The sequence below is a fragment of the Microtus pennsylvanicus genome, chromosome 6 (genome assembly GCF_037038515.1).
Source record: "Microtus pennsylvanicus isolate mMicPen1 chromosome 6, mMicPen1.hap1, whole genome shotgun sequence".
Lineage (NCBI taxonomy): Eukaryota > Metazoa > Chordata > Mammalia > Rodentia > Cricetidae > Microtus > Microtus pennsylvanicus.
This window is the reverse complement of record NC_134584.1, coordinates 56860276-56879016: the sequence shown is the minus strand read 5'-3', so window position 1 is coordinate 56879016 and position 18741 is coordinate 56860276. Positions and strand designations below refer to the sequence as shown.

The following is an 18741-nucleotide window of genomic DNA, read 5'->3' as shown; positions in this document are numbered from 1 at the left end:
CCTGGAACCCACAGCTGTTCTGTCTCGGTCTCCAAATATTGCTATTACAAGAATGAGTCACGATGCCCAGTTTAAAATTAATTGTGTTTCATTTTGTTTTGTTTTGTTTTTTTGAGACAGAGTCTCAATATATAGCTTTGTCTGTCTTGTAACTCACTATTTAGACCAAGCAGGCCTCGAACTCACAGAAAGATTCACGTTTCTCTGTGTCCGGAGTGCTGGGATTAAAGGTACGCACAACCATGCCTGGTTTAAATTTTTTAATTGACATAATTAGGCTATTATAATTGGATACATATTTATAATTTATCATGGCCAAATCATAAAAATTATCATTTCTGTATCCTTGAACATTATTCTTTCTCTGGATTGGGCACCCCCAGACTTGTCTCTGGCTGTTGGAATTGTAGAGTGGATTGCTGAAGACCAATAGTTGTTCTCCATGGCGTCTTTCTTCATCTCTCTGTGTTTCATACCCAATAGCCACCAGCCCATGGTTTTTCACATGATACACTGCCCCAAAGCCAAGAGAGGGCATCAAACCAACAGCCCGTATTTCAGAGTCCACCATCCTGGGTTTTGTTCCTCGGAGCCTCTGCAGGGCACCATCCTCTGGCAAAAAGAAGCCTCCAGTGTGAATTGCCCTTCCCAATGCCTTTTTTGTAAATCTGTTTGACTCTGTCAGGTGGAAAGTTCAGTTCTATTTAGTTTTTCTCCCTCTCTTCATTGTTTTTCCAGGTGCAGGCTCCGAATGGGGAGTTTGCTGAGCAGATTCTCCCTGAATGCAAGTAGTGCCCATTGGTGTGAGGGGAAGGGAAAGGTGGTGGGGATGGTGAGTCCCTCCTACCCGCTTTGATAAGGTGATATTGCAGGGACGGAGGGAGGGAGAGAAGAGCAGGAGACACACACACACACACACACACACACACACACACACACAGCCCTCTCTGAAGAACAGCCATCCAGCACAGGCTCAGTCTCCCCTTTAGTGAATCTTCTCACAATACGCCTGAGGTACCTCAAGCCTGGCCTAGTCTAGAAACTAAAAGTTGTGAATGCAGAAAGGTCTCAGCTCAGGCTGTTGGGATAGGGCCGAGTCTCTGGAAACCTTAGAAGAACTATCTGTTGTTCTTCATTGCTAAGCTTCATGTGCACAGCAGATCTGCACTTCAGGGACCTTCCAGGCATGGGTGCCCTGAAACCAAAGCTCTCCAAAGCAGATCTCAAGACTTGTTGGCAATTCTTTAATATTTTGTTCTAAACTGGCTGTAGAGTAATGTAGCCACCTTTGCCTACTCTCTCAAACAGACTGCCATCTTTCTTGGAAAGAGATTATGTTCTGGATTCATGTGAGACCCTGATAACTCCTCAGAATATAAAACTTTCTTCCAACTTGACCATTGCCAGGAACCAGAGGAGGCAAGGAAGAACTGCCTCGCTATTGGCTCATGTACCGTTGGCAACAGCAGCTCATGGCCCTTGTTGCGGTGATTATAGGTTTGGGTAACTCTGGATCTGGGCAGTGGACGGCAGTATTGCGGGGGCTGTTCTTGGGAGGATGCCACCAGCTTCAGTTTCCTACACCATAATTGTCACTGTTACAGCTAAAGTGTGGGCTCCTGGGATAGAGAGGGATACCATCCCCAAGCAAGACAGAGAGGCCAGACCCGCCTGACAGCCATCACGGCTGAACCACAGGCAAGCCCTCCCCTCCTTTCCAAATTAATTATCAGCATCATTTCATCCTTGTCCAAAACATGCGCTCAGAGCCTAGACACGTTTTTCCTGCATGCTGGAAAATGAACTGAGCCACGCAGGAAGAGTTTGGTCTTCAGCGAGGCGTTTGGATCCTCTGTGAGGATTTGTGGTTGGGATTTCACTAAATGCCGTGCTAGGGTTGGGGGTGGCTTTTCCTCTTTCATCCTGAGCCAGAAAACAGATGACCCAGCCTACTCCGCGCTCGTCACCTTAATCATAGGCTGAGGATGAATATTTTTGGTTAGTTTCCTTTTTTTTTATACACACAATGCCTATTTATAGCCATTTGTCGTTGGACTCCACCAATTACTTGGAAAACGTGTATTTAGAGAGAGACAGGCTGAGAATGGGAATTGGAGGAGTAGCCGTCGCCCCGCGTCATATTGGCCCAAGTGCGGCAGGATCAGAGGAGAGGGCGTGGTTGGCACGCAGATGCTGGGCCGTGACGTCCATCTGCTAGCATTTTAGCGAGATGGTGACAAGAGAAAATACATGCTCTCTTTTCTGTCTGCCTTATCTTTGTTCCTAAGCTTATTGCTCAGAAACAAACGAGTTCATGTTTCTAGGGCATTCTGTGCAAGACGCAATGCATACTCGGGCTAGGGGAGCAGATCAGCTGCTTGCTTGGTCATCATCAGAGAAGCTTCCTCTGCAGCAGATGGGAACAAATGCCACACACAGCCAGACAGCCTGCAGAGAGTGAGAGACGTTGGAACACTCGGCGCTAAATGGGATGTCTCCATCAAATCCCTCCCTTCTCAGGGCCCAGGGAGCCCCAAGGAAGAGAAGAGTGTAAGACACCAAGAAAACAAGGCCCTCTAAATGAACAAGATCGATGCATGCAGACCAGGGCAGCAGGCACAGGGTCTGCCCACGTCTGCACCAGATAGGATCCTCGCTCTGAAAGGAGAAGTGGACACCCACCCCCAATCCCTAACCCAGAAGCAAGCTCCAATGGATAATAACTCACAAATGAACATTTAAGTTTCTCCATGGGAGTCTCATTGTGCAAACAAACTACTCTTGAATTTGGGCTTCATGCCCAGCAGGAGATGACCAATAGCAAACAAATTCAGTACCATCTTTGGAGGTTCCTTGCCTCAGAATGTCGCATCTTGGATTTCTCATTTTTTTTAAATCTTATTTTTAATTTTTTATTTTATTTATGTATATTTAATTTTTTATTCTTTTACTCTACAGGTCCTTTACATATATATTATAACTCCCAGTTTGGTATTTTTGTGGGGTTCCTGAGTGTGTAAACAAGTGGGTCTCTGCATCTGTGCCTTTTCCTTCTCTTCGTTTTGACCTATTTCGATGTGATAGTTCTGTTTTATCGTATCATGTCATACTAGAATCCCTTAGAAGCCTGCTTGATTCTAATGAGAGACAAAAAGGGGATGGACCTAGGAAGAAGGGAAGGTGGGGAGAAAGTGGGAGGAGTAGAGGGAGGGAAAACTGTAAATGGGTTATATTATGTGAGGAAAAAAAACTATTTTCAATTATAGGAAGAAAAAGAAGTAACAGCCGCCTGATGCCATGGCTGTCTCCACGCAATGCTGCTAGCCAAACGCAGAGTGCCCTCTCTCGTCTCCTCGCTGGGATCCTCTTTCCTGTGACCACCTTCCTTCTCAGCACTGGTCCTCTGCAGCATTCCATCCTTTGCCCCTTTCTTTGCCACTCCATGTGTTTCTTTCACGTTAATCCCAGCAGGCAGATGTTGGGATAAGGCACCTAGCTGAGGCGTCCGGGACATCAGAGAAGGGATGCTCACAGAAGCTTCCTGATGCACTGTCCAGTACAAAAGATTTCCTGACCTTTCCACTTCACTTGGGCCACATGGCTCACAATAGGCCTGTGGCATGGGGCACAAAGCAAAGGCTGGGCAGAGAGCAGAGCTGGAGGGACACAGAGAACTAGAGAGAACAGAGTGGGAGGGCCAGGCTAACGAGGTTGAACCTGCCTTCATGGCCAAGGCCAAAAATAAGAGGTAAGTGGTGAATCCCTCTTCTGCAAGTGCAGGGTTGGACTGAAGAGACCATGTGTGGGTGAGGCGGAGAGCTGGATGCTGGCCACTCAGTACCTGGGTTGGGCTTGGGGTAAGAGGCAGTAAGGATTCCACAGACAGAAATGTGGGTAGGGGGTGAGATGGTGAAGTCTAAAATACCGAGCGGAATGTTGCGTTCTGATCTGAAGGAATAAAAACATTTAAAAGAGAACAGAGAAGGCCAAAGAGGCAAACGAGGAGTCTGGGGCGTTCTTGCTGCTTTGATTGAGAAGGGGTTCTTCGTCACCCATATTAACACAGCGGACATGCCGACTGCCTGCAATACTAGGGACATGGGACGTCTGGGACCATCTGGCTGGTTACTGCTGGCTGAGCAGAAGGGTACACTCCAGGTTTCCAGAGAGACCCTGCTTTAGTACAGAGAACAATGTCAGAAGACACTTGATAGCAACTTCAGGGTTCCATATGTGTGTGTGTGTGTGTCGTCCCCCCACAACCCCCATACAAACACACATATCTACATGCACATATACAGAAAAGGAAAAAAGTACAAGAGATGGCAAAAGAATATCAAAATAAGCTCAGTTTGATGGAATTTTTTGGTTTTATTCCTGTGACAGGTACCACAGTGCTGGCTTTGAATGCGTTTTCCTCCTTTAGAGATGGGAAAGAAAACTCCCAAGGGTGAAGAGCTTCGAAAAAGAGAGACATTTTATTTGTTTGTTTGTTTTGGTTTCTTTGAGACAGGGTTTCTCTGTATAGTCCTAGCTGTCCTAGAACTCACTCTGTAGACCAGGCTGGCCTCAAACTCAGAAATCTGCCTGCCTCTGCCTCCTGAGTGCTGGGATTAAAGGTGTGCGCCACCACCGCCACCCATCCAAGAGAGACATTCTTTCCACTAGGATCCCAGCCTGACTTTCCCCTACCCACAGTGTCTTGCTATGTAGCTGAGGCTAGCCCTAAACTCTCTGTCCTCCTGCCTCAGCATCCCAAGGGCTGAGATTACAGGCATGTGCTATCCAGCATGCATGATCTCCTCAAGCTTTCATTACTTGTCATGTGCATCTTCTCCAGAGCCGCACGCCACCCATGAGCCCTCGCAGGGAGTGACATCTCCTCTAGACTCTCCTAACACTCCGTGTGTTTCTTCATCCTGGCAGCAAATGTTTATTGCCTATTTTACAATATGGGGTGTTTGAACAAAATTATCTTTTCATTATGATTAGACTCTGGCATTTTTTTTATTCTGGTGATTTGGTATCTAGGAGATACAGTGATCAAGATAGATATTTGTCTTATAGATAAATAAATGTCACCAAATAAATTATTCAAGATTTAGCGTAAACTCAACATAAGAAGGTCTCTGCCAATCTACTTTATGTACCAATGGTGATGACTTCCTTTATCAGAGTAGCGCAGGGCTGACAGGACCTCAGGGAGTGGTTGCTTTCTGTGTCTTGGCTGACATTGCTCAGCCGGCACTCCTGGCTAGTGTCAGACATTAACCAACTGTTGAAGTTCCCCATAAATGGCTCCTTTCTGAGTACTCACTGTGAGCAGTTCAACGGTGATTAACGCTGAACCCTGTCTAGGCTGAGCAAGCCGCAGCAAAGCTGTTTTTTCACAGGGACTTTTAAAATATCAAATACGGACTGAGTGAGTAGGTGTCAGAGAAAATGACTTTGTAAACTGAAAATCATGGACTTAGATTTGTTTCAAACACATCACGTGGCATGTACATCGAGAAATAATGGGCATTTCAATTTTCATAATAAATACCATCTGTAATATTCTTCCTCGCCTTTTTCTGATTAGCTTCATGTCTGGTGTATTTTTCCCGACACTCCTCTTTCAAGTTGTAAGGCTTTTGCCAAGGACAGACAGGATTCTCAATAAGTCGTGTGGATGTTCGAGAAAAGCTGTGCTGATCGGGGGAGAGCCCAGGGAGGGAGCAGACGGTTCCGCAGCAGGCAGGCCTCCCTGCTAAGTGCTTTTACAGTTGAGCATGAACTGGTGCTCAAGCTCTGGGCTCTGAGTGTCTCTATCCTGTGTCCTCACCTGTCTTGGGGTGGGGGTTGACAAGGAAAGGCAGGGAAGTGAAAGGCAAAGCTGGTTGCTAACCCTCCCTGAGCGCACTGGGCTCACACATTCTTCCCCACCTCTTCCTCCTTCCAGGCACTCTCCCCTGTCTCCCCAGCCCCACTGCCTCTCCCTTTTGATTGCTCCAAGCTTCTCTCCTCATCTCCCTCCTATTCTACTCCTCTAGTTTCCAGGGTAACACTGGACAGGTCATCAGCACCCACGTCCTGTGCATGTCAGGCTCTCATCCTCTGCCATCCGCTGTGTCGTAGCCAGTGTGGTAGAAATAATACTCTAGAGACCATTGAAACAATGGACCCCCAGGAAGCGGCAGTCTCCCTAGGAACCTTGTGCTGGGAGAAGAAAAGGGTGCCAGCAGAGGGGGACCTGAAAGAGGAGGCCACCTTCTAGAAGGAGACTAAAACCCAGATAACGATGGGGCAGTGGTGGGTGGACCACACCTTGGTTGGGACTGCTTAGATGTGCCTAGCTTGGGCCCTCTCTTTGAACTCTGATCTCACTTCAGAACCCTGCAGAAGGACTTGAGTTGCTCGATCCCCTTGTCCCTCTTCCTAAAGTGGCCACATTGAATGAGTCTCCTTTTTCCGATTCCCGCTGTTGACTGGCTTCTTCTAATTGGCTTCTTGAGGACAAGTACCTAGGTCTGTCTTGGCTCACAGATTGTGACTCCGAAGTTTCAAAGTTAAACGGAGCATGCCAGCAAAGCATCAGCTGGGGGGAGGGTGTTGTAGGCAGTGTAACATCTAGGAAACTATTTTTAGGGGAAAAACTTCTATGTTTGGATCGGTAATGATTTTTTTAAAAGAAGAAACAAGACAACAGCGCACGCACTCACATCTGGAGATGTAAGGCTTTGCCACACAGCAAGATGAGAGTACAGCCTTGGCCCGGGCCCACGGTGCCTGGGACATGAAGCCGTGAGCACCCTGAAGATTTGATCCACATGTGCAGCAAGTCTCCATCCAGCTGCAGCCTGCATGGGTTTAAGTTTGGTGGAAGATGATGCAGACTCCCAACAGGAGGCCTTTCACCAGTGGCCACAAGAAGGACCTGTGACTTGAACTTCACCCAGATTTTGGGTCTTTTAAACTTTCTATTAGTTTGACCAGGAAGACATAATCAGCTGATTTAATGTTTAACGTAAGTCCTTCAGAGATACTTGAAGGACTGGAGAGGTGGCTCAGCAGTTAAGAACGCTAACTGCTCTTCCAGAGGACCTGGAGTTAATTCCCAGCGCCCACCTAACCCACATGACACCCACATACCCGCAGGCAAAACACTCACATGCATAACAATAATTTGTAGAAAGAGATGATTCATCCCTATCATAAGTTAACAGTCTACTCCTAAAAAACAAATAAAACAAATAATTTTTTTCAACTTGGGTGTATAAAAGTTGAAGGTATTTGCAGCTAAACCAAAACATTTCCTCTTTGTGAAAAACATATATGTCAGAATTCTGAATTAGAAAACACTTGGACAGTTAAATTTCTAGAAGAGCTGAAGTTTGCTAGACATAGCCTAGGAGCAAATTGCAATGTTGGTCAAGAAGCACAGGTCATTTGGATTGGGAATGATCCTCAGTGCTTGGGAGGCAGAGGCAGACAGATTTCTGTGAGTTTGAGGCTTGGTCTACAAAGTGAGTTCCAGGACTCCGTAGTAGCAATACTCTATCTCAAGAAAAAAGGAGAGGAGAGAAAAGGAAGATAAGGGGAGGGGAGAAGAGGGGCAAAAGGAAAAAGCAAATGGATCAGTAGGAAAAGGAAATATTAAACTGCTCTTTGTAAATTATAAAATAATCAAAAGCAAAGAGATCCATGGAGGTGGGTAACTGGCCAAACAACAGAACAGAAAAGAGATTAAACCTCAAAATGGCAAAAACTATAGTTTCTGTCCTTAAATGCTTTTTCTCCACCCCTGTCCTGATTCTGGACAGCGATGGAGCAAGCAGATTTTCTCCAGACCCATGTCAGGAGAGCAGGCTTTGCTTTGTTGGCGGTTTTGGTTTGTTTTCCTGAAATAATAATCACTTTGCCTACTTTTCTTCTTTCCTACTTTGCTCTACCTTGGAATAAGAGGACATAAAAACAGAAAACCTGTACACACGGATGGTAATTGACACTCGCTGGCGGTGATTGCAGATATTGCTGCCTGCATCATAGAGCAACTGTGGGAACTAAGTGGGTCAGCAAGCAGAAGACTCTCATGATACTGTGTTGTGTTCCCAAGTACATAGTGAGTTCGTGTACCAGCTGTTTTAAGTAGCTTTAGTGTTGATATTGGTCTCACAATATACAAATGTGTTAAGCACGGTATGTGTCTTAGCTCACTTGTAGTTAAATGAATCTTATCGATAGCAAACAGAAAGTTGTTCAAGATTGAGCAACTGGTAATAATAACATTTATTATATACCTTCTACAGAAGGAACTTACTATCAGGCAATTTGAATGAATCATCACACTTAGGCCACATAATCATATTGCACCAACACTTTACAACTGAGGAAACTGAGGCCAGGAAGGTCAGTCAACACCAAGATCACACACAGTGGGTAGAGGAGTTGGTACTTGAACCCAAACAGTCAGGTTCAGAATGGTCCTACTGTGCGCCTCAGGGGTGGAGACATTCAGCTGCAATGACTCTTCCCTGCATCATTAGCATCAACCCTGACAGACAAATCTTTGATGTTGGTTTTTCTATGAATTTTGTGCTCCTGTCGTTCAGTCCAACAGTCTGTCTCATCTGTGTCAGCTTATCAACACCTATTTAATAATTCGTTATTTCTTAGATTAATATCATTATATCTGAACACACAATAAAAATTCCTCAATAAAATACTAACAGACAGAATGCAGAAATGTGTAAAGAAGATTATATGCTGTGACCATGCAGGGTGATGATTTGCTTAACATCTGAAAATCAATTAATGACAAAGATTTTTCAATTTTTCAATGAAAGATTTTTCAAAGAGAAACATCATTTCAGTAATTAATGATTTTTCATTCATTGAAAAATTAATTAATGAGAGTCAATGGATCAAAGGACAAAAGAGTGATAATCGAATAGATCCAGAGAAGCTTTTAGACAAAACTACACTCCTTCATTGATAGGAGCGCTCAAGCCAGCAGTAGGAGGAGTCTTATTTACCTTGATCAGAAGTTGATTCTGAAAGTCCTACAGGTATCATTATAAATCAGCAGCTATAAGGACTGTATTCTACTCTCACTGTTTGTATCAGACATATATGGAGAATTAGGCAAAACAATGAAATATGAAAGAAGAATAGACACCCAAAAGGTCAAGGAAGTAAATCTGTTGTGATCATAGAACGCTGAGCCTCTTGATGCCAGTCCTGATGACCTGATTTTGGTCCCCAGGGCTTGCATGTTGGAAGTCCCCAGAGAACCACCTCCCTCAAATTGTTCTGATACTCACCTACATGTCTTGGCGTGTGTGTGTGCACACACACACACCACACAAAAATAAATCATTAAATAAACAGATGTAATGTTTAAAGCATGTGTCAGAATTTAAAAGCCGTGAGAACCAACAACAGTTTCAGCAGTTTTGTAGTCTAGGAGCAGCATAGAGTCATCATTTGTACCCTGGACAGCCGAAGTGAACCAAACAAACACGAAATTTTAGAAAGACATTTTAATCTATCAAAAAAGAGTAAAATCATCTCAGTACTCAGGAGGTAGAGGCAAGCAGATCTCTGTGAGTTCAAAGTCAGCCTGGTTTACAGAGCGAATTCCAGGATAGGCTCCAAAGCTACAAAGAGAAACCCTGTCTTGAAAGATAAAAAAACAAACAAACAAACAAAAAACAACAGTAAAATACTTAAATTTAATGTTTGAGGGTATAACTCATTGGTAAAACATGTATTAGGTTACAAAGCATGTGTTAGGTTAAATATCAGGACATGGTGGTGCGCGCCTTTAATCCCAGAACTCAAGGAGTCAGAAGTAGATGGATCTCTGTAAGTTCAAGATCAACCTAGTCTACATAGCAAGTTTCAAACCAGCCAGGGCTACAAAATGAGGCATTGTCTTTAAAATAAATGAATAGATAGATAGATAGATGATAGATAGATGATAGATAGATAGATGATAGATAGATAGATAGATAATTGTTGCTTTAGTTGTACCAGTCACACTTCATTTGTGCCACAGCCACATGTGACTGGTGCCCAGAGCACAGCCTGGCACAGACACAGGCCATTCCCAGCATCATGGAGAGTCCACTAGATACTGAAGATTTAGGGACGAGATCCCCTCCCTGGGGCGCCTGGCAAGGGTGCCACTGCCGATGAATGGAGAGAAGATAGTCTTTGCACTAAATGGTCTTGAGACCATTAAAAGCCATATTCAAAAAGGGGGAGGGGAAGTATTCTTGATTCCTACCTCTTTTCATAGACAAAAATCAGTCCCACATGGGTTTCAAAATCAAATATAAGAGAAGAGTGTTGGATCTTCACCAACGGAATCTTTCCAGTGGCAGGCACAGAGGAAGTATCAAAAAGAGGCCAATTCCTGTGGCTACGTATAATCTCAGTGTCACGTTTTGTGGAGACATTTTATCAGACTGGACATGTTTGAATTAAAAGGAGCCAGAAGTGAGAGTAACATACTGCATACTCTGTTCACACTGAGTTCAAAAGCAGACAGAAGCGTCTTCGCTGTGCAGAGTTAAGTAGCAGCTGCCTTGGAGCGAGGAGGGAGCATCTGGAGGCCCTGCCTGGGTCCTGCAGCCCTGGCGATGTTCAGCCTCTTGTGCACCAAGCTGTGAACCTGTGATGTTGTGTTTCTCTCCAGGGTTGTAAAAAGGTGTCTGTAAGAACCCTTCTTTGACATAGACACACACACACACACACACACACACACACGGTTCTTGCTGATTGCATCCTTCATGAAGGTGCTTTTTCAAGAATGTTTTCTCAAGGATTTTCAGTTGATCCAGGACTCAGAGGAATGGGGATGTTCCTGATAGGAGGGCCATTGGTTTGATGGAAAAGCATGGACCCTGTAAGTAGTCATTTCTAGACACAGACCCCAGAGAAACCCCATCCCTTGTGCAGACAACAGTACTCACTGTGGATAACCAATAACAGACCCTAAATCAGACAGCTTGTGAACACTGACAGAGACATCAATTGACAAGAGGTAGTGTAAAGTTAAGCAGTGAAGAGGAACATATGCACTTATATAATTATAAAACTCTAAAGAGGGATGATAGTTACAGAATATGTATAATAGCACACGTGTATGGTGTGAATATATATAATAACACACGTGTGTAAGATGTAAAACAACACTGTGTATACTCTTTGGTACATCCACATGACCCTGAGCTTTGAAATGGCTGGAGGATGCGTGCAAGCCATAGCAGCAACGGCAGGTGGAACAATGGAAAAAAGAGCTGAATGAGGGGGACAGAGGAAGCTACAACATGATCTGTTGTCCAGCTTCTTTCCTCAGAGAAGCTAGAGTGAGGCTGGTGACGGCTCAGTGGGTACAGGCACCTGCCGCCAGAACTGCCCACCCAAGTTCCGTCCCCTGGGCCCATGTAATGAATGGGGGGCGGGGAAATGAGTCTTTCAAGTTGTTCTCTGACCTCCACATACCACAGTGACGCATGTGCACACACTCACACTGACACCCACATGCACATAAGTGCACACAACATAAATAAAATGTAATAGAAATTTTGAAACAAATGTGGCAAAATACTAACTTCTGTTCACTGGTAGTGCCTCTAGATAGAGTGTTAGTATTCTTTGACCTCTCTGTTCAGTCACTCAATATGAGAAAAATAAAGCTGAGATAATAGTATCATTCATCATTTAGCCTTAGACTTGTTGTTTAGGTATTTTCTGTTCCTGTTTGTTTTAAGAAAAAATGTATATAAATATAAGTATAGCAGAGATAGCTGTTTCCTTTCTTTTGTTTATGTTCACCAAAACATGCTTGTTTTGTTTAACATCCGAAATGTTTGCTATCGAAACGGGGCCTTTATACAAACCTGTGAGGGGTGAGATGAGAGGATTACAGTTTTAGCACAGCCTGTGGGCCATGAACCCGCATCCTGTACTATACATCCCCACCATCTATACATCCAGCACTAGGAGCATCCGTTTGTGTTACAGCCAAAACATTTGCAGGCAAAGAACCAAGCAATCAGAAAAGATTTTCCTTATGCTTACTAAGATCTAAGCCACTGATGTGTACTCGATCCATTCCCAGACTCAAAAGACTGACAAGGGTTAGGACTCCACCTTTTCCATGGCCCGAAGAGCCTGTGCCAACCGCTGCCTTGAATCCAGCAAGCCCTGAAGCTCTGGATGGATGGAGGTCATGGCACAGCACACACAGTTGCTGCTGTTCACTCAGCGGGTTTTGAACTTCCACCTCCCTTTCACCACCTTGGTGGATTGTGCACTTGGTTGTTTTAGTTTCGTTGGGAAGTGCTGGAGCTTTGAACATGCTAGGCACGTGTCTGCAGCTGAGCCACATCTCCAGGCCTGTTCAGTTTAGTTGTTTTGAGTCTGCATTTTTATAGACATAACCATACATGGTGACAATTACTCACTAGGCTGGCAACCTGTTTAGTAACCTTCTGAAGCACCCCCACCCCCGGACAATGGTCTTGACCGTATTTGGAAAGTTAACAAAGAAATGTAAGGTTAAAACAGACTAAATATTATACAGTGAGGTCCAAAGTGGAAACTTATAAATATGTAAATATACACTCCTAGCCATGAGTCCACCCATCCCCTGCCCTCAGGGGTCAACCAATGTCTTCAGCTAAAGTTGCACTTGACTTCACATAGCACAGTCCTCTCCGCAGGAGATGAGAGTGGAAGTTAGCCTAGAAGAAGAGACTGGGCATGCTCAGCTTGAGACTCTTTCCAGGTCTAAGTTCAGAGCCAGCGCATGTGCTGGGTATATGTAAGCAGTCTGCCTTCACTGTGTGCTCTAAGAGAACCCTGAGCCTGTCCAGCAAGCTCAGTGGTGGTGGCTGAGGAAGCCAAGGGTCAATTATTAGCAATTCTTTCCATGGTGACCTGAAGCCGTGCCTCTGTAGGTGATTTATCCGTCCCAAAGATGATAGTTTAGGTCCATCCATCTGTCCTCTGTCTCTTAACTGGTTCTAAGCTCGAGGTGGGTTAAGTATTAATGACTGTTCCCTTAGAAACTTGATCAATTGCTGAAAGACCTTAAAATGATAAATTAATATGATCCATCCTCTCTCCTAAGTATGGTTGATATAACCATACTTGTTCTGTTGAATAGTTAAAAGTACTGCTCACCAAATTTTAAATTTCACGAATGGTTTAAAAATAAATGTATCCTTGGTTTTTGTGCTGTGTTTAACCTCTCCTGGCTTGAGAGAGACATACTGCAATAAAATGTGCATTTATAATTTGATATGCCATGTGCAAAGATACAAGCATTCACAGAAAATGTATTTCCCTTAAACAGTTAAGAGTAAAGAGAACACTCACGTGTGCGCTCACACACAACGCCCAGCTCAGTTGCTGTAACAGACACTGCTCTGCCCATGGCCTCTGTGTCTTGGCGAGAAGCAGTGATTTTAAGGATGGATTAGTCTTCTAATCTCTTTGGGGTTTCCTTTATATTCGTGGTGGTTTATGACTGACATCTAATGTAACTATACTTTCTGTTTATATTTAATAAAAGATTCGTTTCTGTGGCAGGGCACTCATTTGTGCTCTGGCGTTGAACAAAAGCTACTGTTCGGCAAGAAGGGTATAAAATGTTGATTTATAATGACACGGGCCAATAACAGCCGTCTAATTCTTCCAAACTATTTCTCCCCAGGTCCTGGCAAGAGCATGGCTGCAGAAAAGAACGATTCTTTTCCATTCGAATATTCTCCCTTTAACACATCGATCCATGCTGGGATTAGATACAAAAACTGGAAACTCCTCACGGGCTACCCAGGTAGACTGCTTAGCTCTCTTCCCACAGCTGCCAGAGCAGGGGCTGTGCCCCCAGTCTTTCTGTCCTCTTGGGACTTCATTCTCTGGGCTATTTCCCTAGAAAGGGAGGTCTTATCACTGCCTTCTAAGCCCTTTTCTTCCTTCCCTGGCTCCTCAAGGCTCCCTGCCAAACCCCCTCAGTTTGCTCAGACATCTGACATGCTAACTAGGCCTTCAGATCTTTCATGTTCCCCGCAGATCTTAAGAAAGCAGCTATCTGCTTGGGGTTTCGTGGCCTCTGTCTGGTCAGAATTGCACAACTTCTGCTGTTGTCATGGTCTGAGCAGTCTCTCCCCAAGAAAGAACGGCAAGGGAAAGCTCACCAAAATTGTGACTGCCTTTTTAAAAAAAAATCATAAAATGTTCTTTCTGAGGCTGCAGAGTGGAGGAATGGCTTCAGCTGCTCAAACCAAACTTCTTCTGAGTTTTGGTTTTTTTGTTTTGCTTTTTAATTATTTGTAGCAGGGGCAAGAGGAGAAAATCCTATTTGAATACTTCATAAACATGGATTTCAGACATGTGTGACTTTCAAACATAGCACACCTAGCTCTACCCGAGAGTCTCCACCAATGCTGTGTTTGCTTCTGTTACCCGATTCTCAGAAAGGGACACACACGTATATTTTCACAGGCTCTGATGCAATTCAGCTATGCTTAGCTTATGCTTGAGTGTTCGAGACAAATCTAGACTCAACACCAAGAGACAGGGGGGTTTGGAGTTTTGTTTTGATTTTTTTATATGACCATACCCACAGCCAGGGCAGCCTTGTCCCCCAGATGCCTTGAGATTAGAACCCATGAACAGTGCTTCTCCCCCCTTGAAGTGTCATGTCTTTTTCCAGGCTGTGGTCACTGGATCCCGCCTCCATCTCAATCCAACGTTTCTGAGATCCCTTCACTGGACTCATCAACCAAGACTGTCTGGCTGTTTGATATCGATCAGGACCCCGAAGAAAAACACGATCTGTCCCAGGAGCATCCCCACGTCGTCCTAAAGCTCCTTTCCCGCCTGCAGTACTACCACGAGCACTCTGTGCCTTCCTTCTTCCCACCCATGGACCCCCGCTGTGATCCCAAGGACACTGGTGTCTGGAGCCCCTGGATGTAGGGCTGCAACGGGGTGGGGGTGGGGGCTGGAGCGCATTTGTGTGCAGGCTGGACCTCAGTTCCCTACTCAGCTGGCTTTTCTGAAAGTCATCCAGCCCCCTCACCTGGCCCTCAGGCTACACAATCTACCAAAAGAGTTCAGTTTCAACCCACAGTACATTTCAAAAAGCCAGTAAAATCTGGACGGATCCTGCTGTTGGCTGGAGTTAGTGTCTGGAGCCCTGGGTGGCTGGGTTCATCCAGCTTCCTAAACTCCAGTTGCTGGGAACTTGACATAGGAAGCTATCCCTGAGTTCCTGAGGCCAGAGCAGCTGGCTCTTTTTGCTTCACAAGCCGGTCATTAGAACTCCCTCTGCTAATAACCAGTTTTATTGGCAAGACATATGCCTTGTAACAAAGGCGGGGAGCAGATGATTGCTAGTGATTCTGTTGGCCGTGAGGGCTCCGTGCCTCTGAGATCTCGTTCAGCTTTTCCAGATTCATGATCCACAGGCCACCACTCACTGACTCACCTCACTGTGAAGCATAAAACCCATTGTAGTAAGCCAGCACGGAGGATGCCCGTGCCTTGGCTTAGGTTTCCACTATCACTAAATATGTTTCTTCTCCTACTTCCCCCACCCACTGTTGCTCATTCTGTCTAGACTTCTGCCACCCCAGCTTGTGTGGCTCTGTTTCTGTTATGCCTTTGGACTTCACTGTCCTTTGCTTGAGGGCACTTTCCCCTCCACTCTGAGTATCCTGAGCTCTGGGACAGTCCCAAGCCCTGCCCAGAGGAGGTGGACTGGTCATTCCGTGGCCATGCTTGTGGGAGTTGTGGGTCCGTGGCATCTGCTAAGCAGGTCTATTCCAGCTGCATGGAATCCAGCAAGAATGTGGCTGTATCTCCCACTACGCAATGATCTGTGCTGTTTTCTCAAGCAGTGGGAAGAAGAGCCAGGAAAGCACTTTCATTCTGAGGTGATGGAAGGAACAGTTTGAGGAAGGGACTGACCAATGTCTGGTATGTTGGCCCTAGTAAAGCAGGAAAACACCATCCCTATTCCTCTCGTCCTCTGTTTCACTGCCTCATACTGGGGTTCTGAGGTTGAAGAATGAGGATACACTATTTGATCTTCAACCTTTTCTCAGAGCCTCTTCTATCCTACCAATGTGACTCCGTCCAGATTAGCCTCAGAGAGTGTCAAACCCAGAGAGACACAAAACTGCTTCTCATCAGCACTGTTGCCTTGTTCAAGGCTTATCACCAATGCCCGCAGCAGGGCCGGGGATATAATAGGCACTCGGTATATTTTTTTTAAAATGAGTGAATGAACCGAATAAACGGGAAAGACTCACCATGAATGATACTAGTCAAGTGAGCTGACTCTAAGGGCAGTGTAAATACCCTCCAGTCCTTGCTAGTCTGCCCTTAAGCTGTTCCCTCTGCCCTGGTGGGAGCATGAGCTGCACGTCTGGAGCACATCTGGACAGTCTCTGGCCCTGCATGGCAGGACTGTGATATCCTGTCCAGGGAGACACAAGAGAATTATTTTTCCTAGTTATTCTCTGTTGCCAACAATCTCCATTTCCATTCTTCGTTGAACACAAGGAATTAAAACCATCAAATAATAGGATATATAGGTCCTCGTGTACAGCCACCTTCAGTTCGTAGTAGTATTTCCTGGTCATTAATAATCTGAATTTTTGTGATAAAACTATTGCAAGAAAGTGGTGCTAAGGCTAATGACATTTTTTACCAACCTTTACTCAGCTGATCTGGCTAATAGCTGACCACCAGGCCACCTCTTACTCCAGAGCAATGACAGAGGTGACTCGGGATGCTCCTTCTGTCCCACAGCTGTTGGTGGCTGTTAGTCTTCTGAGACCGAAGGTTTCTACTTCACAACACCTATTTGAATTTTCCTTATTATTCTCTAAGCAGCTACCCTCAGTTCTAGCTCTTGGGCTATCTTGATCGTGGGCTATCTTGGGAATGTTAGCATATGAATGGATTAAAGAAGACTTTCAGACAGTCATGTTTAAAATGGCTGGAGATTCTGTTTAGTCAAACAAATAGAATGCCATGGGTCTCAGGATCTATCTCCTTAGATTTTCAAAAAGAAAAGATTTATAACTATCTTTAGGAATAATAATTGTTAGTTCTTTCTAATGTGTTTGCCTTTAAAGAAGGTTTTGTTTATTAATGTGCAAACTCATCCCTTTGTTACCACATGACTGTTTCAGATTTGAGCTACAAAATAAAGTTGATCTTTCTAAAACTATGTGCGCGTGGGACCTCAGCTTGCGATGGTTGAAAGTTCAGGAACTCAGCAGCAGTGGTAGGTGAATGGGTCATGATGGGCCCAGTGGGCTACCAGGAGGTGGTGGAAAAGGCAGATTGTGTGTAATAGAGGCATTGCCACACTTTTTTCTGATTTTCCAGTTTTATATTATGTGAAGTATATCTCAACACATCTGTTACACAAATAAGAACAAATATATCAGAGCTTTTTTAAAAATGTGTTAGTGTCCGTGAGACTGCTCAGAAGGTAAATCACTTACCATGCACACCCTACAACCTGAACTTGGCTCCAGCACCCATGTAAGGGTGGAAAGAAAGAACTCTTCCATAGACTTTTCCTCTGACATACATGCCCTGCCATAAACATCCCCCACATCATAGTCACAGTAATAATAAACACTTAAAATGAAAAACAAGTGAGACATTTCCCTAAGAACCTACATAATGAGGCTCAGGGTAAGAGTGCTTGACTCTCGCATGAGGCCTTGGTTCAGTCCTGAGCACCACAGAAAAGGACTTCACTACTAAGATTAGGGGAGCATCAGTGAAAGGCAGGCATGAGAATGGTGATGATAAAGCGTGGTAGTGTTTTATGACTGGCCAAGAAATGATCCCAAAATGTAGCCACCGAAAACAACAAACATTTCTTGCACACATTGCATAAAGGTGAGGACTCAAGAGTGTTTTATCTGCGGGCTCTGCTTCAGGGTCTTTCATGAGTCAGCAGTCCAGCAGTTGAGCAGAGATCATTGAGGCTTGGATGTGATTGGCAGATTTATTCTGAGATGCCTCGTGGCCTGGCTGTGACCAGAAGCTTGACTTCCTTGCCATGTGGGCATCAGTGGTGACTATGAAAATGTCCTTACAGGGCAGGAAATCTAGAGAAGGAGCAACAGGCAGGGAGCTTTGGCGCCTTTAGTGACGTAGTCTTCAAAATTGTACACTGTCACTTCTGCCTTTTTATATGCATGCTAACTATCTCTTAATCAAGGTCATGCTCAGGAGAAGGAGCCCACTTTTGCAGAGACTGTTGGGTCTGTACTTGTGTTTCACTGCAGTGGACACGGTTGTCCGGTCAAACTGACATGCACTTACCACATGCTGCTGCTCGAAGAGAATGGCAGGAAAAGATTCCAGCTTTATTTTGGTGGTAGAACGACCAAAAGCAAACCATTTAGTCATGCCAGTTCCTGTTTCCCCTTCCAGTAAGGAGATGGCTGGATTAAGCAATCCCAACATGCAATCTTTGTCCAAACATAAAATTATTTAAAACAAGAAAATGAAGGAATTATTCTGTCTTTAAAAATATGTTAGTGTGTGTGTACGTGTGTCTATGTGTGTATACGTACATGAATATATACATATGAGAAACTGAAAGAAGATGTGCGATCCCCTGAAGTCACCTACAGGTGCTAGGAATTGAACCTGGGTTCTATAGAAGATCTGTAAGTGCTCTCAGTAGCTGGATCATCTCTCTAGACC

The 18741-nt window shown here is 44.7% G+C and overlaps 1 protein-coding gene across 1 annotated transcript in view; it reads left to right on the top strand.

The window, feature by feature from the left end:
* Positions 1-17239, top strand: part of Arsb (arylsulfatase B) — a 166658-nt gene extending 149419 nt beyond the window's left edge. The window contains exons 7-8 of the mRNA XM_075976301.1: positions 13709-13831; positions 14711-17239. Of these exons, the coding sequence (XP_075832416.1) occupies positions 13709-13831; positions 14711-14976 (389 nt within the window). The 3' untranslated portion in view covers positions 14977-17239. The remainder of the gene's footprint in view (positions 1-13708; positions 13832-14710) is intronic.
* Positions 17240-18741: the final 1502 nt, after the last annotated feature.